This window comes from Pelodiscus sinensis, chromosome 17 (assembly GCF_052426305.1).
Source record: "Pelodiscus sinensis isolate ZL-2025 chromosome 17, ASM5242630v1, whole genome shotgun sequence".
In the NCBI taxonomy this organism is placed as follows: domain Eukaryota; kingdom Metazoa; phylum Chordata; order Testudines; family Trionychidae; genus Pelodiscus; species Pelodiscus sinensis.
This window is the reverse complement of record NC_143068.1, coordinates 223203-244883: the sequence shown is the minus strand read 5'-3', so window position 1 is coordinate 244883 and position 21681 is coordinate 223203. Positions and strand designations below refer to the sequence as shown.

Below are 21681 nucleotides of genomic sequence, written 5' to 3'. Positions count from 1 at the left end.
TGGGGTTTTACAAATGGTAGATTGTGCCAGATGTGATTTTTTTTTTAAACAAAGGAAGTGCAGTAAATCTAATCTATAGGGATTTCAGTAAAGCATTTGATCCAGCTCCACATGGAAATGATGGGGATTAATCTGAGAACTGAAAGGAGAGCAGGCACTTGTTAAAAGGGAAACTACAGTGGATCACACTGTCAGGCTGGAGGAGTTATCGCGTTCCTCAGGGATGTGCCTTGAGCCCAATCTAATTTAATATTTTTATTGCTGACTTTGTCACAAAAGGAGTGCTAATAAATTGTGTAGATGACACAAAGTTGGGAGGGATTGCCTATCTATTGCCTGGCAAGGAGGACTGGAGCATCATACAAGACGACCTAGATAATCTTGGAAACTGGAGAAACAGAAATGGGATGAAATGTAGTTGTGCAAAGTCAGGCATTTAGGGACTGTCACAGGGCCCAGCACTGCTCTCCCAAGGTGCTTTATCTGGGAACTGGTCCTGCACCTTCGCTGGTCAGCACCTAACTTACTACTCTCTGCTGAGCAGCTTCTTTTATGCGGGGCTGCCTCAGCAAGCTGCACCCTGACTGGCTCCTTAAAAGCCTCTCCCTCATTGGCCAGAGCTCTGCACAAGCTCCTTCCAGCCTGCAATAACCCTGTACAGCCAGTGGGGGGCAGTCATCCCACCACAAGGATTAACAAAAAGAATTTTTGCTAATAACTGAGGACTTACCACTTGGAATGACAGAAGAGGAGAAAGAGCTGCATGTTCTGGTTGATCACAGGACTACTATGAGCCACCAATTGGATGCAGCTATTAAAAAGGTTAATGCAGTTCTAGGATGCATCAGAAATGTTAGTAACTCTGAACACATTATGCTTGTTCTTTCAAAAGTTTACAAGCGAACATTGACTTAATACAGCTTTGAAACTTGGCTATGCAGAAGAAAAAAGCTGCTTTCCTTTATTTTGTGGACTATATTTAATGTTGAAGTTCTGGGGTTTTCCTGTCACTTGCATCCTACCCTAGGTATGTCTCTACTAGTGGCAAAGCATTACAAATACATGAAGTGATCCATGCTCAAGTCCAAACAATAAGCCTGTTTTCCAAGTCTGAGATTCTGCCGTGAATGTATTGTATTTCAATGGAAAAAAGTCTTTTGCAACTCCAAAACTATCGCCACAGTTAGAAATTTTGTTTGGGCTCTGACGTGCCTAATTTTGCAATGGTTATGGGACTGCAAGTTCTTTACAGGACATACAACATGATGATTTAACTTAACATATCCAAACACTTTACTCCAGGAAGGTATTAGCACAGGAATACTGTGAAATTGAAGGCTATTTTGCCTGTGAAGCTGTGTCACTCTAGTAAGCCATTTTAAGTGCTTCCCCCAACCCATCTTTGCTTACATCATTTGTGACTGATATTGCACAATTGATTTTCTCCCCAGGATGGAAGATAAGAGCCTCTTCCTCGCTTTATTTCTCTGCTGCATTTTGCTTTCAACTACCTATTCGCACTTGGCCTTTGAGGAGCACAGAGACACCAATCTGGCAACCAGCAACAGAATGAAACTCCCAGATCTTCCACCCATCTCTATCGTAGGTTAGTAAAGTGCCATTTGGTGGCAAGCTGAAGTGCTTTGCAGAAAGCCGCGTGGTGATAAATCAAGAGGGTGCTTGCTGACATCTGACTACAGTGGAGCTCTCTCATCCTGCCTAAACATATCCCCCCACATGTGTTGGATTTCTGACAAGGAAATGCTGCAAAGCAGGGGTGGGCAGGAGAGCCTCCGCGGGCCGGATGTGGCCCTCAAAGCACGTTGATCTGGTCTGCGGCTGCCCTGCTGCCCCCTCGCCCCCAAGCCAATCGAACTGGGACAGGGGAGCATGCAAATTCCCCCCCCCCCCATCAGGGGCACACAGTGCCTAGAGCATGGCCACCAGCCAGTCGATCGGGATCTACGGGGAGATCTTGGAGCCTCTGACAGGTGATCCTGGCTGCTTTGGCCAAGAGGCTATTGTCAAGTGTAGCACTTCAACTGCCCCTCCCGGCACTGCTGCACATCTCCTGCCCTCTCCCTTGGAGCTGTCCCCTGGGGAGCCTCCTGCAGTACAGAGCAGGGAAGGGAGAGGAGGGTGCTGATGTCAGGGTGCCCCCTCCCACCCTGTATCCTATCCCCACAGAATGGGGGAGGGGGCACAACAGGACTTGGGATGGAGGGAGTTTGCTGGCTGCTTTTGAGAGTGGTGCAGGGCCAGGGCAGTGGTGAGCCTGCCTTAGCCCCACTGCACCACCGCCCAGGAGCCACCTGAGGTCAGCAGTGTCCAGCTGGAGCCAGCTCCGATCCCCTGCCCCAGTCATGAACCTCCTCCTACATCCCAAGCCCCTGCTAGCACTCAGCCCCCAGACCCAAACTCCCTTACAGAGCCAGTACCTTGAACCCAGGGGCAGATATACAGCAGGGTGAGCAGGGCGGCCACCCCGGGCCCCGTGCTTCAAAAAGCCCCGCTCATGCGCCCTGGCGCCACCGCGCATGCATGATGCATCACCGCGCATGTGCCATGGCAAAGGGGGTCCTGCAAGATCATCCTGCCCTGGGCCTTGCAAAACGGTCATCTGCCCCTGCTTGAACCCTCTCCTGCCCCCCCCAACCACCTGCCCCAGGCTCAGCTCGGAGCCCCCCCACACTCCAAATCCCTGAGCCCAAGACCAGAGCCTGTGCCCCAACCCACTGCCCCTGCCTGGTTAAAGGGAGGTAGAACAGGGGAGGACGGAGTGAGCAGGGGCAGGGCCTCCGAGAAGTGGGGGAAGGAAGTGGGCAAAAGTGTGAGGTTTGAGGTAGATCTTACATTGCACTTAAATTCAAAGAGTGATCTTGTGCTTAAAAAGGTTGGAGACCACTGGGAGTGAACTGCCAGCTATTCTGAACAGCTGGTGGTTCTATCTGGGGGGCAGGGGCAAAGACTTCATGTGCTTCCCCTCATACTCCTATGCCAGTCAAGAATTCTCCTGGCCCCACCCCTTCCACCTGTCACCTCGCCATTTCCAGGGCAGCCTCGGGCCACCTCAAAAATTTGTGAAATGGCCCCTCCCTTTGAAACTTATTGCCCACCCCAGCTGTAAAGTGCTGCATCTCAGACCAGCCATGATGTCACAGCTTAGGCAGGTACCTCAGCGTATATCAATGGGACACATCTTACATTCTCTTTATCCCATGGTCACTTGCACTGCCGCTGTCTGTCATGGGGAATTTTATTTTGATTTTAATTTTTTAAACCAAATTTTAAAACTTCCACTAATGCAGAAGTTATTGTTTTGCTTTTATTTCTATTCGCTGTTGAGAGAAAGATGCAGGGGGATGAATGCTTTAGGGCCAGATCTTTCACCAGAGACAATGGGAGTTTTGCTATTCTACCTTGGTACTAATATCATGGCTACTACAATAATAACTGCCTGCCCCACAGTCCTTCATGGATCAAGATCCTGACAACACACCTGAGAGGTTGAAAGGCACATACAGGCTCTATTTTTAGATGGGAAACAATGGCACAGAGGTCTATACTAAACCAAAAGGACTGCCTAAGATGCACAACTACAGCCACATAAATAATATAGCCGGAGATGAATTTCTTCATTGCAGGAGGTCGATGGGAGAAACTCTCCTGTCAGCTTCCCTTACTCCTCAAGGCTGCGAGGAGTACTGAGTCGATGGCTGTGCCATCAGCATTTGATTTAGTGAGTCCTTACTAACCCCACTAAATTAAACACCAGAAGATCGACTTCCGCAGCATTGATCCTCCATTTAATATAGACATGGCTGATGAGCTCAAGATGGCTGCCTGGCAGAGCCCAGATCTCCCTTCTGCTCTTCCCTGATCTTTCCTCAGTTGATAGCAGTGGGGACAGAACTGAAAGATCAAATGGAGAAACAGAAACAGAGAAGCAGAAAATGAATAATTCAAGAGAAAACAGATTTTTAGACATACAATAGATCTTGCCAGGAAGGGGGGCTTGCCCACTCTTAAAAGTTCCACAGCATGGCTGCACCCCCCTAGCACCTATGTGGCTGGGGGGGGGGGAGAATGTGTCTCTTCACCATTGGTAACACCTTGCAAGATGTGATAGCCACGTCAACAGAAGAATTCGGTCACTCTAAAGCACTCAGTTTGGCTTACAACACTGCTCAGCAGGTGGATTTTTCACTTCCCTGACTGACGTAGTTAAACCAACCCGATTTTCTACTGTGCACTAGATCAAGGTCCACAAAAACTAGCTTGGTGGGGACAGCTATTTGGGTAGCTCTCAGCTAACATCTTTCCACACAAAGGTGGTGAAGGGGTGTGTAGTCTACTTTAAAGATCTGTACTGAATGGCATTTCTAATAGCAACAGAGTCTTAAAAGCCTGTTCTCAGGTGGCTATGCCTCTCAAAGGTCTTCCACGGCCACACGGACATCTGCCCCATCTCCACAGCCACAGTGTAACACAGTGTGACTCACCAGCAAGGGCACTGCTGGTCACTCCAGGAATTAGCCTTGTGGCTGGTGTGTCACACACTGTTACTTATTCACCACCACTTAGGGTTAGGACCCACATTCCTCCCAGACCATGGCATCCTCTTTGACTACTGTCCTACCACAGTGCCCCCACACTCTGGTGTCCTCCCCCTCCAGGAACCCTCAGCCTCCCATGCCCACCTTGCCTCAGTGACCTGACCTACTGTCAGTCTTCATCTAGCCCCGTACCTCAGGGACAAGCTACAGTCAGACATGGCCACTCAGCATTGGCAAGGGGGTGTGGACCTGCTGCCTTTGCCTACCCTGGCTGTCTCCCTACAGCCCTGATACCTAAGGTCTTGCTTCAGGCCTTGCTTCCAGCTCTGCTGGCCTTTCCTCAGCCATGCTCTAGCTACATCCCTAGTACCCTCAGGCCGTGCAGCCTGGGAGTGAAATCAGGCCAGAGTTGAGTTGCCCAGCCCAGCCCAGCCCAGCCCAGCTTTGCATCTGGCTTCCCTAGCAGCCAGGTCCCTCCTGCTCCACAGCCTAACCAAGAGTGAGTCTGTATACCCACTTCAGGAGCCCTTATTTATGTAGCCCCAGCTGGGCCTCGTTGGCTGCTATTTGATGCAGCTGCTGGCTCCACAGCTCTTAGCCCTGTCCCAGAGCTGGGTTTTAGCCCTTAAAGGGCCAGTGCAGGGCAGACTCCCCCTCACACATAGTCATTAGAAGATGAGGGGCCAGATTCTCTGTTGCCCTACACCTGGAAGAATTTCCCAAGGGATGTGCTGGATTCCTCATCGCTGGCCATTTTCAAATCAGGATTTTGTGTTTGACTAGACGCTCTGCTCTGGGACATGTCCTGGAGCAGGCCTCTGGCCTGTGCTATCCAGTGAGTCAGGCTAGATGGTCACAGTGGCCCTTCAGTCTCTGATTCTATTAGCCTGGTGTAGCCATAACACCACAGTGAGTGCAGAAGGGGTGCAGATCTCGCCCATTATTGTTTAATAGCCCTTGTCACTCACTGAGCACCAGTCTACATTGCTACACAGGGTGCTGGTTAGTGCAGAATTGGGCTGCTCACATCAGGATGGAGGCACATTGGGCAGGCAGGGTCTGAGTGGCTCATCCTGCTGCTGTGCTCTACAGAGGAGTAAGTATGTGCCAATTGATACAGGAAAGGGCAGGGAGACTGGAGCTCAAGATACTGAGCTGGTCTGTCGCTGCTACTGGCTCCCTCTGTGACCATGAGCAAGTCCCTTAACCTCACCACTTCCCTGTCTGGAAAATGGGATTCATAATGCCCACTTCAGGAGGTATGTTGTGACCCCTAAAGATAATCATTGGAGAGCTGCACATTTCATTGCCCATGGAGCCTGAGCTCTGTGTTATCCCAACTCTTTAAGCAGAAATGGAAGCCTGCTGGAGCAGGCTGCATGGCTGGCATTAGAATCGAAAGAGCCAATTGGGGAGTTCTAGGGTGGGGAAGCAAGAGGAAGAATGGCTGGAGTGGTTGGAGAATGCTCCCAGAGGGCAGGGGCAGGGGCAAGGGGCCAGTCTGGGATGACCAGGCCAGAGGGGCGGGGCAGGGGGCACGTAGGTTACCTCTCAGGTGACTTTAGCAAAAGTGTGTGTGACCAAGCTGTGGTCTGTGATATGTGTGAGCAACAGCAGAGGGCGCCGGAGAATTTTCTCTGCCTGCAGCACTTAGCCAGTCTATCAGCTGCTCAATGAAAGGCGCTAACGCTGTAGGCACTGATATGCATTAGTAGTTGAGTTATGCAAATGCATTAATCAAATAGAATGCACCGTTCCCAGGGCTCTCACCCTCACCAGTTCCCATGTCACATCATTTACATACAAAACATCCACTGTAAAGGAATCTGGAAAGACACCATGGAAAGGTGTCACCTGCCCATGACTAGCTGCTCCCCCTGAGTCTCTCATTTTGCAGGTCACAGCTGCATTAGTCTGTGAGATGAGATGAGATGCGATTCCCATCATCTGCGTTGTTTCTATGCTTGGAGTATTCATCACCCTTTCCCAGCTGGAATACCGACATCACCCATCCGACCCAGAATACACCTCAGCGTGTTTATCTCTGGAGAGAGCTTGGATTATAGTCTAGTTTGGGGGGGAATTTCCCCAAACATCAGCTGGTTCTAATACCCAGTGTCGGTGTTCACAAATGAAGCTTCTGCCCTTAATAACTTAGTCTCACTTTTCTCAAACAAGCCGTGTGACTTCTGGTTGGGTACACACAGAGCAGAATGGTACAACTCCTTACCCATTATTTATGCTCTCCACTATACAGCACAACTCCACAGTCCTTAGCTCTGTGCTCATGTCAGCTTGCATGTAAACACACACAGAAAATATGGAACAACATTCCATTGAAATCACTGGACAGCCCGACATCACGGTAGGAGGTAGTTGAAACATCAAGGCAAATTATTTAAAATTATCCTCTGGCAATAAATCTCAGAGGAGAAGCCGTGTTGATCTGTATCTGCAAAAGAAATGATGAGCCCTGTGGCACCTTAAAGACTAAGGGTGTGTCTACACTACAAAGTTAATTCGAACTAACAGATGTCCACCACGGGAGGGATGTTGTGCTCTGCAAGGTCGAGATGGGTGAGGAGGCATCTAAATCGGGCTTTCAGTCTCCCGAAGGCCCCCTCTATCATGATGCGGGCCCTGGTCAGCCTCGCATTGAAGGCCTGGCGAGAGGGGTTGAGGTGCCCCGTGTAGGGCTTCATCAGCCAGGGCTGTAGGAGGTAGGCCGCATCCCCCACCAGGCACACGGGCATGTCCACGTCCCCGACCCTGATGTGGCGGTCAGGGAAGAAGGTCCCAGCTTGCAGCCTCTGGCACATGGAGGAGTTCCGGTACACCCGTGCGTCATGTGCCTTGCCGGACCAGCCCACATTAATGTCCGTGAACTGTCCCCGGTGGTCACACATGGCCTGCAGGAGGACGGAGAAGTACCCTTTGCGGTTCACATACTGGGAGGCCTGGTGTTCCAGGGCACAGATGGGGATGTGTGTCTCGTCGATGCCCCCCCCCCCACAGTTGAGGAAGCCAAAGGTGCCGAACCCCCAGATGACGGCGTCCGGGTCGGCGAGGCGGACCACCCTGCGGAGCAGCACCCGGTTGATGGCCTTGACCACCTGCGGAGAGACACAGCAAAGCGCCAATCAGTGGGGCGCCCGGGTGGCTGGGAGTGTTCGTGCCCTGGCAGTGCCCCACGCCCCACTCCTGGAAGCAACCCCCCCAGGCGGCGTGTAGTACGGCCGGGAGGGACCGGCCCCTCCGGTGCGGGGCACTTTCACCTCCTCCCCTCCATCCCCCCGTTTTCCCTGGGGCGGCCCATCCCTTCCTTGCAGCACTCCTCGCACCCCGCCCAGTGGCCAGTGAGTGCCGTACCTGCATAAGCACTGCTCCGACGGTGGATCTCCCCATGCCGAACTGGTTCCCGATGGAGAGCTTCCAGAGGGCGATGGCCACCCACTTCTGAAGGGGGATGGCGGGCCTCGTGCGAGTGTCCCTTCTGCGCAGAGCAGGGGCGAGCCACTCACAGAGCTCCAGGAAGGTGTCCCTCCTCATCCTGAAGTTCTGGGTCCACTGTTGGTCTCCCCAGCGCTCCAGGACAATGCGGTCCCACCAGTCGCTGCTGATGTCCAGACGCCAGATGCGGCAGGGCACGCTGGCGCCCGGGCGCCGCCGCAGCTGCTCCATGGCCCCCAGGGCGGCCAGGCGGAGAGGCAGGGGGCTGACGTGCACCAGGTGGTGCCAGGCAGCCTCCAGCCATTACTAGCAGGCTTGCAGCAGCAAGTCCAGAAACTGCCCCATAAAGTGCAGGGTAAGCTCTGGCTCCATGTTGCCACCTGCGGCAGCGTCGCCGAAGGGAAGCACCAACACAGACGGGCGCAGACAAAAATGCTTTGCTGTCCCTCGGCGAGGTTGGCAAGCAAGCGGAAAAGCTGAGAACCGGCTGTCCAGGGGGTGTCCCTTTAAGCACGAGCCTCAGATAGCCTCAGACAGCAGCCACAGAAAGCAACCACTGACCTGATGCCCTGCCAGAACCGGTTTCAGCCGCCCTTAAGTGCTCCCCAGCGTCCAATCAGTGTGGACGCGCTAGTTCGAATTAGCAAAACGCATACATGGAGCATACATGGGGCAACTTGAGAATTTAGCTTGTCTGTCATTCAGGCTTCTATCCACTAGATGGCTCTCGTAAGATCATAGAACACTAGACCTGGAAGGAACCTCCAGAGGCATGTAAATGAGGCAAATCGAAAGTGCAAATGAAGCGCGGCTTTAAATATCCTGCAAACCTAATTCTTTTGCAAATAACCTGTAAACCTAATTTTTTCAGGCATAAGGGTTCTTTTGAAAAAGGTTTTTTTTTCCAAAAGAACAGCGTCTAGACTGCTTTTTTTTTGAAAAATCCTTTTTCGAAAAAGCGATCGGACGCGATTATGCAAAAGAAGTGCAGGACATTTAAATCCGCTCTTCATTTGCACTTTCGATTTGCCTCATTTACATGCCTCTTTCAACAGAGGGATGTAGTCTAGACATAACCTAAGAGACCCAGCTTACGGGCTGAAATGATTGACAGCAGCAAGTGCATTCTAGGCAACATTTGTATATTGCATCTAAGGAAACTACATTAGAAGAACACTGAGGTTGCAAAGCCAGGCACTCACAAGTTAGCCAATACCAGCTATGAAATTGTCCATGCAACCTTAACTTGTCCCCCTTGGGCACGTTACAGTGTTTACTTGCGTGCTAGTTTTTTCCACGGGCTCCTGGCCTCATTCAGTGAATGAGGGCTAATTCAGTATATATTTTATTATCCTCATTCAACATGTGGCTCACTGCTTATTTAATGCTTGCAATCTGATCCGCAATCGGACTACAACATAATTAACTTCCTCCTGGCCATGTCCCTGTTGCTCTGACCATAGTATCTGAGTGCTCCATGGACACTGACATAACCCTCATCAAGCACCCTGTGAGGTAAGATGAGCACGTTATGCCTCAGTCGGGAAACTGAGGCACGGGGCTATTGAAGACAAAATTGTCCAGCTCAAGACACTTAGCCTGAATTTCGGGAGCACATTTCAGTGGCACATTGTAATGTTCAAAGTGCAACTCCTGGCAAGGTCAGTTGGGGCTGGGAGTGCTCAGCCCCGGCTGCCTCAAGCGGGGCAGGTAGAAAATGAGGAAGCGCCAGGTAGTGGCTGTTCCATTTAAACATTTTGCCAGCGTCACCCTGAGCCAGGGCTAGACTCCAGTGCTTGAGGGCAGCAGCTGACAGCGCGAGCCGCAAAACAACCCTTTCCCAGTCTGCAGCTCCCTCGCTACCACCCCCTTCCATCTCAGAGAAACAGAAAGATGCAGGGTCCCGCAGCCAGCTCCCTCCGCTACAGAGCTCTGCTCACACTCCCAAGGCAGGGCAGCTCTGGGCCCTGCATAAGGAACACGGCCTGGGGTGAGCTCATTACAACGTGCATGTCCAAGGGAGCCAAATGCCCGTTGCAGGGGCAAGCCTGGCCATTCCTGACCAGCGCTGGACTTTACTCCTTGCACGTTGCTTGGGGGGAGGAATTTCTAATGAACTGATTCCTTGTTTCTTGAATACCTGAAAGCACGTGCTCACATGGAGAGGTAGGTTACTGCCCATCGGTTTTGGTCACCAGCAGGGTGTGGAGCGTTAGCGCTACCGAATAAGCATCTCCCGCTTGAGTGGAAGGAGAAGCCATGACCAGCAGTGACCTGGTTTCATCTCTGTGGCGTGTGCCCCCGGGGAGACAAGACCCAGGCTTTGCCCGTGAGTTGCAGAGCTGAGTGCTGGCAGCAGCGAGTCCAACCTGTTGGGGTGGCTCCAGAGAGGGGGGTGCTATCCTGGTTACAGACCGTTCTGCCCCGTCTCTGTCTCCCTCAGCTCCCGTCCATAGATCCTCTGAGCTGGGCAGCCATCATGCCCCACACAGAGGCTCTGGGCTGCAGCAGGGAGAGGTACCTCTACCCAAAGCCTGAAGCTGCAGTTGGTGGCAGGGGGTGACCCTGGAGGAGGCCACCCAGGTAAGCCTGAGCTCTAATCCCCTACCCCACTGTGAGTCCTCCAGCCCTGAGCACCCTCCTGAACCTGAAGCCCTCATCCCTGGTCCCACACCCAGCCCCAAGCCTGTACCCCTCCAATACCCGAATCCCCAGGCCAAAGTCTGCACTCCTGTCTGCATCTCAACCACTGAGGCCCCAGGCCCGTACGCAAGAATTTCTGTGAGGGGTGCTTTTTTTGTAAATGTGGACCAAAGGGTGTGAATACACCCCCCATGTGCCTCCAAGTGGGGAAACAGCCCCAGCCTTCCCCTGGCTGGAGCATGGGGGAGGGAGGCTTGGGCAGCCCTTTTGCACCTCCCCCCCCCCCCCCGCATACAGGCCTGAGCCCAGAGCCTATATCCCCTCCCGCACCCCAAACTTCTCATTCCCAGCCCAACCTCAGAGCTTGCACCCCCCGCCACAGCCCTGGCAGCCCCTCTGTCAGGGTATGTCTACACTACCGCGCTAGTTCGAACTAGCGGGGTAATGTAGGCATACTACACTTGCAAATGAAGCCCGGGATTTGAATTTCCCGGGTTCATTTGCATAAGCCGGGCGCCACCATTTTAAAATCCCCGCTAGTTCGAACCCTGTGCCACGCGGCTATACGCAGCACAGAGTAGCTAGTTCGGATTAGGCTTCCTAATCCGAACTAGCTGTACTCCTCATTCCACGAGGAGTACAGCTAGTTCGGATTAGAAGCCTAATCCGAACTAGCTACTCCGTGCCGCGTGTAGCCACGCGGCACGGGGTTCGAACTAGCCAGGATTTAAAAATGGCGGCGCCCGGCTTATGCAAATGAACCCGGGAAATTCAAATCCCGGGCTTCATTTGCAAGTGCGGTATGCCTACATTACCCCGCTAGTTCGAATTAGGAGGGTAGTGTAGACATACCCTCACAGCCCTGAGTCTCTCAACCGCACCCCCAGCCAGAGCCCTCACACTTCTTCACCCCAATGCCCCGCCCCAGACCTGAGCCCCAGGGAGGCCCGGGACTTTACCAAGGAGCCCAGGAAGCTGCGTAGAAAATCCCGCCTCCTCAGCTGCCCCAAAACCTGCATGGGCCATAATGAGAAACAAAAACTGCAAATCCTGAAGCTGAGCTCGGGGAGGCTTCGCCAGCCCTGGTATGTTGTACCCGCTGCCTATGTTATCCCCTCTTTGAAAGCCTCGCGTCTTTTGGAAATGCTTTTTCCTGATTGCCTCGTTCTCCCTTGTATGTAGGGTTGCCAGATGGTCTAACCAAAAATACCGAACACCCCCTCCCCCCCATCCCCAGAAAAAAGGACACCGAGAGTTATTAAGCAAAAAAAAAGGAAAAAAGCAGCGTGGCCCCTTTAAGAAATGTTTTTGAGACTTTTTAGCCCTAACAGGCTGCCAGCAGCCATCCGCCATCTTGTCTTCCTGTTCTGGGCCAGACAGCTCCCCTGCGGAACCAGGGGAGCGCCCAGGATTTTCACCTCCTGGCCGGGACAAACAATCCCAAAATACCGGACATTTTAGGTGTCTGTTTTTTTCTGAAATTTTTTACCAGACAGGAGGCAAAAATACCAGCCTGTCCAGGTCAATACCGGGCCCCTGACAACCCTACTTGTATGCCACTGCCCAGCCAGCCACGTTGGCCACGCGCTCAGCCATGTTCCTGCCTGGAGCACACAGAAGGCCTATGGAGAGAAGAGGCTGGGCAGGCCCAGCTCCAGGCCCGTCGTAGAAATGTGGACGCCCCGAGGAGAAATGCACAGGAGTGCAGGCAAAGGGGACTGGAGGGCTCGGCAGCAAACCCGCAGGATGGCGAAGGCGCTGCAGCTGGCCTGCCGAAAGGCCCGGGAGGCCAGGTCGATGCAGAGCCAAGCCAGCCCACAGATCTGCTGCTTTTGGCACGAGCTGCATGCCAAGCCTGAGGGAGACCCTCCACCACCCCACAAAGCCCCGCGGACACCACCAGGGAACCCCTCTTGTGGACAGGGAGGAGGAGGAGCAAGAGATGGGGGGTGAACATATGATGGAGGCCCCATCTCTGCCACAAGCCAGGTCCAAGGCAAACCTGTTCACGGCTCCACCACAGAGGAGCCAGGCCTGACAGCCCCAGTGAAGGGGCAGGAATCCGGGGGCAATGTGTGAATGCGTTTTCCACTGCAATGGTTGACTGTGCAGATGGTGCCCACCTCCAGCTGACCAGGACACAGGGATCAACTCCTCATTAACTTCCTAGAGCTAGAAGATGGAGCGGGGACACTGTCCGAAGCAGAGCAGACCATGCTGGGTGGGGCTGTGGAGCAGGCTGGCAGTCCCTCGAATCCTCCTAAGGGAGTTCAATAACAATTTCACGGAGATACTTTCCAATCCTCTTCTGACAGCGTCTAGGGAGAGCTACTGTGTTCCCAGTAAGCTGAGCGCTTGGGCAGCTGTCCAGGAGAAATTCAAATGCTGTCGAGCTGATTAGCAGAGCTCCTACAGCCAGCAGCATGTGCTTCTATTGGTGCACATCTACACATGCCTTGGTGCACATCAGATTTATTCTGTGCATAGATGGAACAAAATTGGAAGGAACAGTGGAGGGCTGCCTTATTTCTTCCACTGCAGTACAACTTCCCATACCAATCGATGGTGACTTTCGCAGGCACTACTGCAGAATGCAGGCTAGTGACGTGGGGGCCTGGTGGGACCCCAGCTGTCTACTTTGTGACTATGTCATCCTCAGGAGGGAGATACCAGCTAAAATCATCACTACCCGTGGGAAATGGTGCTAGTGCCCTGCACTAGGAGCCACAAAACCAGAAGTTCCATGCAAGTGAACAATTCCTTCCTCATCCCCCCACGGCCTTGCTGGCCCATTCTCACCCTGGCTAGGCTGAGCAGAGGTGTCAATAAGCAGGTCTTATTTAAAACTTATGGGGAGCAAGCGATGGGAGTTCTCACACTTGACTTTTGCTTTCCATTGTGACTATAAACACAATGGTACATCTGGGTGATTTGTCGGCAGCTGCGGCCTCAAGGGGTTCCCCTCCACCCCCATGAACACCTGACCATGATCCAGAGGAGTAGGAAGAGGACCCAGGCAAGATACGTTCTCAGAGATCCGGCATCAGACCAGGCGCAGAGGGCCTGGAGGATGAGTATTTCAGACACTATGGAGAAGGAAAGAGAGGAGAGGAGAAAGGCTCAGGAGTCCCAGCAGGGAAAGGAGGAGATGCAGCAGCAAGGGCGCCCTTCCCTCCCTTAGCATCCAGGGCATGGGTTGAAAGGCAAGCCACATCTGGGAGCACACAGCAGCTGCCCCCTCTACACACCCAAAATGGCGCCCTTCTGCACCAGAACCTAATGGGGCTTCTCCAGCAGCAAACACCGGTGTTGCAGATTTTCGTTGACCAGCAGGTTCTATATGCACAGGCTCCGCTACCTTTGCAGTCAATCAAGAACTCCACCATCGCATCCATCCCCCAGTATTCTTTGTGGCCGCATCCTGACCCCTTCTACTGCAGTAGATAGTAAGGACGCTCACAATTTCATATACATGGCCCGGGAGAGCCGTGGTTCCTATGTGGGTAGCACGTATGGACTGAAATTGACAAGAATGTTCTTTTCCTTGTTACATTCTGTGCCATTCATCTATTTGAGACATTTTTTATTATATTTGCTTTTAAATTGTGCATATTTTGCACTCGTTTTGGTACTCAGTAAAATTCTATTCTTAAATTAATTCATTGTTATTACTACACCACATATGATGCACAATGAGGCAGACTGAAAACGTCCACTCTTAGGGTATGTCTACACTACAGCGCTAATTCGAACTAACTTAGTTAATTCGAACTAAGCTAATTCGAACTAATGCATCCAGACTTAAAAACTAGTTTGAATTAGCGTTTTGCTAATTCGAACTAGCATGTCCACACAGAGTGGACCCTGAACAGAGGTTAAGGATGACCAGAAGCAGTGCCGGCAGGGCATCAGATGAGGACTTAGAGCGTGGAGCTGCTGTCTCAGGCTAGCCGAGGGCTGTGCTTAAAGGGTCCCGACCCCCACCCCGGACAGACAGTTCTCAGGGGTGCCCCGCTTGCAAAGCAGTCCTGGCTTGGAGTGCCCGGAGAACCCACACTTGGCATATCACAGCACTCGGCCATCAGCCCGGCTGCACTTGCCGCAGGCTGCCATCTGGGGAGAGGGAGCAATTGGGGGGCTGCAGAAGAGCTTCCACGCCCAGAAGCCCGCAGAGCCAGCCCAGTCCTCCCCATTGGGGGCTCGTACCCCATTCCTCCCTCACCTCCTTCCACTTACCCTTCCCTAGCCCCCCTTCCTGATGTACAAAATAAAGAAAACGTGTATTCAAAAATAGAATCTCTCTTTATTGAACAAAACTGGGGGAGACTGGGAAAAGGAGGTGGGAGAGAGGAAGATAGGGGGTGGGAGAGGGGAGGGCAACTACAATGATCAGGGGTTTGGAACAGGTCCCATATGAAAAGAGGCTAAAGAGACTGGGACTTTTCAGCTTAGAAAAGAGGAGACTGAGGGGGGATATGATAGAGGTCTATAAAAGTATGAGTGGTGTGGAGAGGGTGCATACAGAAAAGTTCTTCATTAGTTCCCATAATAAAAGGACTAGAGGACACCAAAGGAAAGGAATGGGTAGCAGGCTTCAAACTAATAACAGAAAGTTGTTCTTCACAAAGCAAAGAGTCAACCTGTGGAACTCCTTGCTGCAGGAGGCTGTGAAGGCTAGAACTAGAACAGAGTTTAAAGGGAACTTAGAGAAAGTCATGGAGGTTGGGTCCATGGAGTGCTATTAGCCAGGGGGTAGGAATGGTGTCCCTGTCCAAAGTTTGTGGAAGGCTGGAGAGGGATGGCATGAGACAAATGGCTTGGTCACTGTCTTTGGTCCATCCCCTCCAGGGTCCCTAGTGCTGGCCACTGTCGGCAGACAGGCTACTGGGCTAGCTGGACCTTTGCTCTGACCCAGTATGGCCATTGTAAGCTCAGGGCTCAGGGTCGCGGGTCTCACTGGACCCCCTTGATTTTCATGCAAACCTGCTCCTGGGTGGCCAGGCTGGCAGCTCTCCTGCCCTAGACGGCCACTTTCCTGTGCCTAGTGCAGAGGTCGTGGACGAGGCCCCGGGAAGAGGGGGAGGGCTGGGGGGCATCGGGTGGCTGGCTCGAACCGTGCCAGGTGGAGAGTCTGCTGGCTGGGTGCTGGCAGGCTTGCACCTGGCACGGGCACCATAGCCAACCCGTGCCCCTTTAAGGGGTCCGCGGCCGGGAGGGGGGCAGTAGAGTTTTCCTGGTGTTGGCCAGAGTGGCCACCAGGGAAAGCTGGGGAAGGCTAGCCTCCCACTAGTTCGAATTAAAGGGCTACACACCCCTTAATTGGAACTAGTAAGTTCGAACTAGGCTTAGTCCTCGTAGAATGAGGTTTACCTAGTTCGAACTAAGTGCTCCGCTAGTTCGAATTAAGTTTGAACTAGCGGAGCGCTAGTGTAGCGCCTGTCAAAGTTAATTCGAACTAACGTCTGTTAGTTCGAATTAACTTTGTAGTGTAGACATACCCTTAGTTATTGTACAGGGCAGTAGAACTCATAGGGTCAGTGTCAAAGAGTGTAATAATTATAAATGTGCTGCAAGCACCACGATATTAACAGGTGCATTAACCAACAGTGCTATATTCATCCATGTACACCAAGCACCACCCAATTCCTGACAGGCCCCCAAACTTGAGGGCCAGGTGAAACACAATCTACCACCACACATTACTGTGAGCATTGAAGTGCTCTTCCAAGACTTCCTTAAGGCACATAGCTCCACACTGCCCTCTTCCAAGCGTATCTTGTATCTGGCATAACATCTGTGAGGCTAAAGGGGGCACAAGTTGCCTCCAGGGTGGAGGGTAAAGTTGTCTGCTGACTTTGAGCAGCCAGACACAACGGGTAACTATAACCATTGGCATATTTTTCTCACTGAGAGCCAATCCTGTCAGTAAACTTCTCCAGCAGCCCGTGAGGCTCCTGAAAGTGCACTCAGCTGTCATTCTGCATGTGCTAAGACAGTAGCTGTGTGTTTCCTCCGTGCTGTCAAGCTGGCTCATATACGAGTACATGAGCCTGGGGAGCAAGGGAGAGGCTAGATCCCCTCAGAATCTCTACATTCCAGCATCACCAATGATAATTCTGCAGTCTGGAAGGAATGTCCCACCCAGGGCCCCTGATGGGGGAGGGAGGAGCAAAAGGGGCAGCTGCCCCTGGGCCTGGCTATTTAAAAGGGCTCCCAGCCATTGCCACGGCTACTGCTGCTGCAGCAGCAGCTGGAGCCCTAGGCCCTTTAAATTGCCTCGCGAGTCCCAGGTGGTGAGGGCCAGGCAGCACTGAAGGGCTTGCTAGGGGAGGCTGGCTCCTGGCCTATCCCACCTGAGCCTGCCCCCACCTTGCCCAGTGCCCCAGCAATTCTGACAGCAGCCTGGTCCCAGCTGGCCCCTTTCTGAACAGTATTGTGTTCTCGAGCTGAGTCATGCACCTTCCGTGGCCACCTCGCACTGATATCGGGGAGGTGTCCCAGTGAGCCACCAGCGGTTGCTTATCCCCAGAAAAGTAACACTTTCTGCGTATTTGCACGCCAGCAGCTCCCACGGTGGATTTTCCAACTCCAAAGTTATTTCCCTCCGGCTAGTAGCACTCCAGGGCTGCAAACTTCCCTTGGGCGACTGCCATTCACTTCTGTGTGGTCAGAGCAGCTCTCATCCTGGGGTCCCTGTGCTGAAGGGCGAGGGTGAACTTCACACCCATCCAGGAATGTGGCCTCTCTCATGCAAAAGTTCCTGCAGCCACCATTCACCATCCCAAAATGTGACCCCCACCAGACAGTTCTTATTTCTCGGACCCAGGCATGGCCCTCTGCCATCTGAACATCACTGACAACCTTGGCCTGGTTTGCGCTATGTCCAGCAGCAATGTGTCCTCCACAACACTGCCCTGTTTCACATAGCTGGGGGTTTCTTCTTGCGGCACTGCACATATGGGAAGGTCATTCCTCCGATGTTTGCAGTGCTCCTGACAATACGGCAGAGCTGTGCAGGCTCTGGTGACCAGCAAAACCACCATGCAGGTTTGTGAGACTTTCCAACAAGGTGCAAATATTATGGGTTGTGTGGGGAGAAAGTTGCATGATGGAAACTTGACCCCAGTCTCAAGCACCATTGCATGACTTGTTTCTGTCCCTCCATGCAGTACAAAAATTTCCCCTATGACAGTGCACCTAACAATGGTGAGTTGCACACGGGGATCCATAATCATGATGCACTTGCACTATTCCTTGGCAAACACTTCCGGTGAGCACATGCTGTGCTGACACAAGTGCCCAGATATGTATGTATGCAAGTGCTAGCCTAACGTGGTACCTGATGCTGATATAACTTGCATCAATCAATATTTGTAGTGTAGACATAGCCTTGGACCCACTATGTTTATTAGAAGATGTCTCCTAAGGAAGGGCTTCCTGAGTTTAGAAACACTGCTCCAAGAAGATAAGAACAGTGTTGTGTATCTAAATCAGATAATCACACACGCCTCACAGTAAATACAGGCTAATATCATGGTATGCTTTATTTTCTCTTTAGAATTAACCAAAACATCCAGGAAAGTAAGCAGGAAAGAGGCAGAGAAGAAGAAAGCATCCAAGGTGTGTGACTATTCTCTTAACACTGTACAGTTCTTATGGCCATAGTAATATTATTACACCTTTCCTCGGCGTATGTTTTCGACAGGTTTGCAGGGCCTCCTGCCAGTACTAAATAAAGTCAATTCAACAACTGTACAAAATCAATAGCACAATTCTAAGTAAATGAAATAAATCCAAAAAGGCTTGACACAAAATAAAGAAGTGTTAATACATTAGTTCATAATTTTTCAGTGTTTTTAAAGAAAAATATTCTTTTCTGCCATCAGCCCAAGTTTAGATAAATAGAATTGTGGCTCAAAAGTTACAAAATAGTAAGTGACAGAGATAATATAAACTTACAATTTGTTACAGGTTCATGGCACACAGTTGTTCTGCAGTCCCCTTTCAGAGATGTCCAAGAAAGCTTTAAAAATACATATAAAAGAAAAAAGGCAGAGAAAAGTCAAAGGCAGCTTCCTAGACAAATCATCACAAGTCAAAGTCTGCGAGCTTTTAACTCGTACTGATTGGTTGAGCCAATCAGAAGGTAGTTTCCAACCACGTGGCCTTTTGAGGACTCATATAAATCTTAAAACAAGATTATGTTTTCCAGAGCCAGTCTGAAAGATTTTCTAACCCCATTTTATGGAATTATACTTTGCAGCATATTATAATATTGGTATTGTTAAAACACCACTCTGAAGAAACATGCATCTCGATTTCTTTATCAAAATGTTTACAAACCCTATGTAAGTTTCACAGTTTGCCTTATTTATTTATTTTATTTCTGGACCAGGAATCAAACTTCCTTTTTTTACATAATTTCATTAGCATTTGTCTTTAAAGCTTATAGACATACACTCATGAAGTTGTGTGGGTAGCTTTTGTTCCAATTACATTTATTCTGTTTAGCAAAGCAATGTATGGTTTCATAATTTGTATATTAATTGAAATTAACACCCATTGGTTTACTCTTTATAACAGGATTGTTACATTTAGTAGAACTTGCTCTAAATGAATTGCATAGCATTCAAAAAACAAATGAACACAATCTTTTCAATGTTTAATATATAGTTTTCCTTTATTAGAGGTTAAATTTTATATTCCTTGAATAAAGAAATATACATGCATGCTTCTTTTGATATTATTGCTTTAATTTATATTTTAATATGCTTCAATATATACTGCCACAAAAGGCCTTAGGGTTAGAAACTACCTAGGAAAAATATGCATTTTCCTCTAAAAATGAGAAAAGGCATAAAATCTATATTTATTCATTGAATGTTTAATGATTTCCAAAGGGTAAATTAATTACAATTGTTTTAAAACCTCTTTTTAAAAAAGTAGCTGAATGGTACCATAATGATGATATGCATGCCAAAATGAAATCAAGATGCTCTGGAAGAAAAAGAAAGGGTAGGAGAAAATTCCAGCACCAAACAACTAACTCACTGGATAAAAAGTGGGTAGGATAAAAGGAAGAGCAGGCAGTCTAACACGGGGGTCTGTTGGTGCAATATAGCAGTGGAAGGGAAACCTGTCAAAACCTGTCAAAAATCCATGCTAAGGAAAGTATAGCGGTATCACTACTAATGGCTAAATGCTTTAATAGCAACCTATGTGTGAATAGTCCTTGCATCAGAAGTGTTTCATCTTTTCTTACAGCCTTTGGTCAAACATAAATTATATTTATTTTAACAAGACTAGGATCTTAGCCAATTGCAGCCCAGAAACCTCACACTTCTCCTCACAAAACCAACCCCCAAACCCTTGATGCCATAACTCAAATGTGCAGTGGAATTCCTTTAATGTGCCTCCAAAATTAGCAAGTGCTTCTCACAGCTAGCTGCTGGCCAAAAGTAGAATCTTGGACCAGAATCCCCTGGAGGGTTGTGGGATGAAATTCACATTCAAATACTTGGATTTGAACCAGTGATAAACATGTTGTCTTCAAGTCAGATGCAAAATGTAAAAGGGGCTTGTTTTCCAGAGCTCAGTTGGCCAAAATCTTGCAGGAATTTTCCTCTCAGACTTGGAAATGCGGAAGCCTTGAGATCCTAACCTACACCCTAACACCAACATAACCTCCAACTGTGGGCTATAGCCTAATCCTGATCCAGACTGGAATAGCTCCTCTTTGGCACATCTCTGACAGCTGCTAGTTAGCAAGGGTAAACTTAGTTCTGTGCATGTACTCTGGTGCCCAAAGACTTGTAGCAGAGCTATCCTTAGGGTGGTATGGGGCCCAGTGCAGCCTCCATGCCATAGGCCCCGCCCCTGCCCCCACTCCACTCCTTTCTGTAACCAGGATGTTCCATGGAGTATGGTGATATCAGCCCCACGAGACAAAAACGAGGGACGCTGAGTGACCGTCGAGTGTTACTCTCTCCAAATGCTCTGGGGGTGGGGGAGAGCTGGCAGATGTTGCAGCTGTGTGGGTCCCACGGTATTAGAGAGATGAGGTGAGGGAGGTAATATCTTTTATTGGACCAATGTCTGCTGGTGAGAGGAACATGTTTGTTCCTTTCACCAACAGAAGGTGGTTAAAAAAATAATTGAAACAAAGCACATGTTAAAAAACAGGTTATTATCAATCATCAAATTATCTAATCCTGCTTGATTAAACGATATCATATAAAGCAACAATCTCTGACAAGCATTGCCTGTTGATTGGGGAAGGCAGATGTCTGTTTAGTTATCAGCTCCCAAATAGCAGGATATGGTCAGTCTCAGGGCCAGCAGAAATGCTTCTATTCCAGCCAAACGGGGGGTAAAGGGAGGCTCTAACCAGTCGGCACTGGCCCAAACTAAGCACTCACCCAAACCACTCCCACTTCAAGTTAATGTTGAGACTGCAGCTCTGCTGCTGATTAAGGCAGCCTGCCCAAATTGCAGGTGACTAGGAATTCTGCGCTGCCCCACAACATAAGGTTACACGCAGCAGTCGGTAAAGTTTAGGGTAGCACCTCTTGTTAATCTCAACTGGCAAATACGAATGTGGATAAAAATAGTGCGGTTTCAACATCCAGCTCCAAACCCAAGCAATACACATGGGCGGGTTCTTTCAGGCAGCGAGGGTGTTTAACCTAGGGCTGTTGTCGAAATTTACAGACCTGTTCTAGAGCTGTCCTTCTCAGAGAGAAGCTGTGTGCTCACTGCACACATACGTTTGTGCGCACACTCACCACCTGCAGTGAGAACGCCAAGGGAGAGGCACCATAGGCTGCTTGCACATAGTTGAAAAGATCAGCCAGCGGTTTTCTCAGCACCCCTGATTAACGCTGAGGGTCTTGCTGCTTGGCTAGAGGTTCCCTGCTGGTAGATGTCAAGCCTTGGATGTTGCATATTGCTGGCTAGCTACACCTCAGTAGCAACCAGGAGAATAAGGCCAGACCCCTTTATCAGGTCTGATGGCTTTTCATAGAATAGTGGC

At 50.4% G+C, this 21681-nt stretch overlaps 1 protein-coding gene and 1 long non-coding RNA gene across 5 annotated transcripts in view; one reads left to right on the top strand and one right to left on the bottom strand.

Moving 5' to 3' along the window:
- The window catches only part of ASIP (agouti signaling protein), a 121386-nt gene that overhangs the window by 90612 nt on the left and 9093 nt on the right, over positions 1-21681 (top strand). For all 4 annotated transcript variants that reach the window (XM_075901530.2, XM_006131705.5, XM_006131706.5 and 1 more), the window contains 2 exons: positions 1452-1606; positions 18208-18269. In XM_075901530.2, coding sequence (XP_075757645.1) covers positions 1453-1606; positions 18208-18269 — 216 coding nt within the window. In that variant the 5' untranslated portion in view covers position 1452. The remainder of the gene's footprint in view (positions 1-1451; positions 1607-18207; positions 18270-21681) is intronic.
- LOC112547216 (uncharacterized) overlaps positions 3785-21681 on the bottom strand; it is a 32094-nt gene continuing 14197 nt past the window's right edge. The window contains exons 2-3 of the long non-coding RNA XR_012896582.2: positions 18609-18672; positions 3785-3912 (exon numbers count right to left, since the gene is read on the bottom strand). This is a non-coding gene — a long non-coding RNA (uncharacterized LOC112547216). The remainder of the gene's footprint in view (positions 3913-18608; positions 18673-21681) is intronic.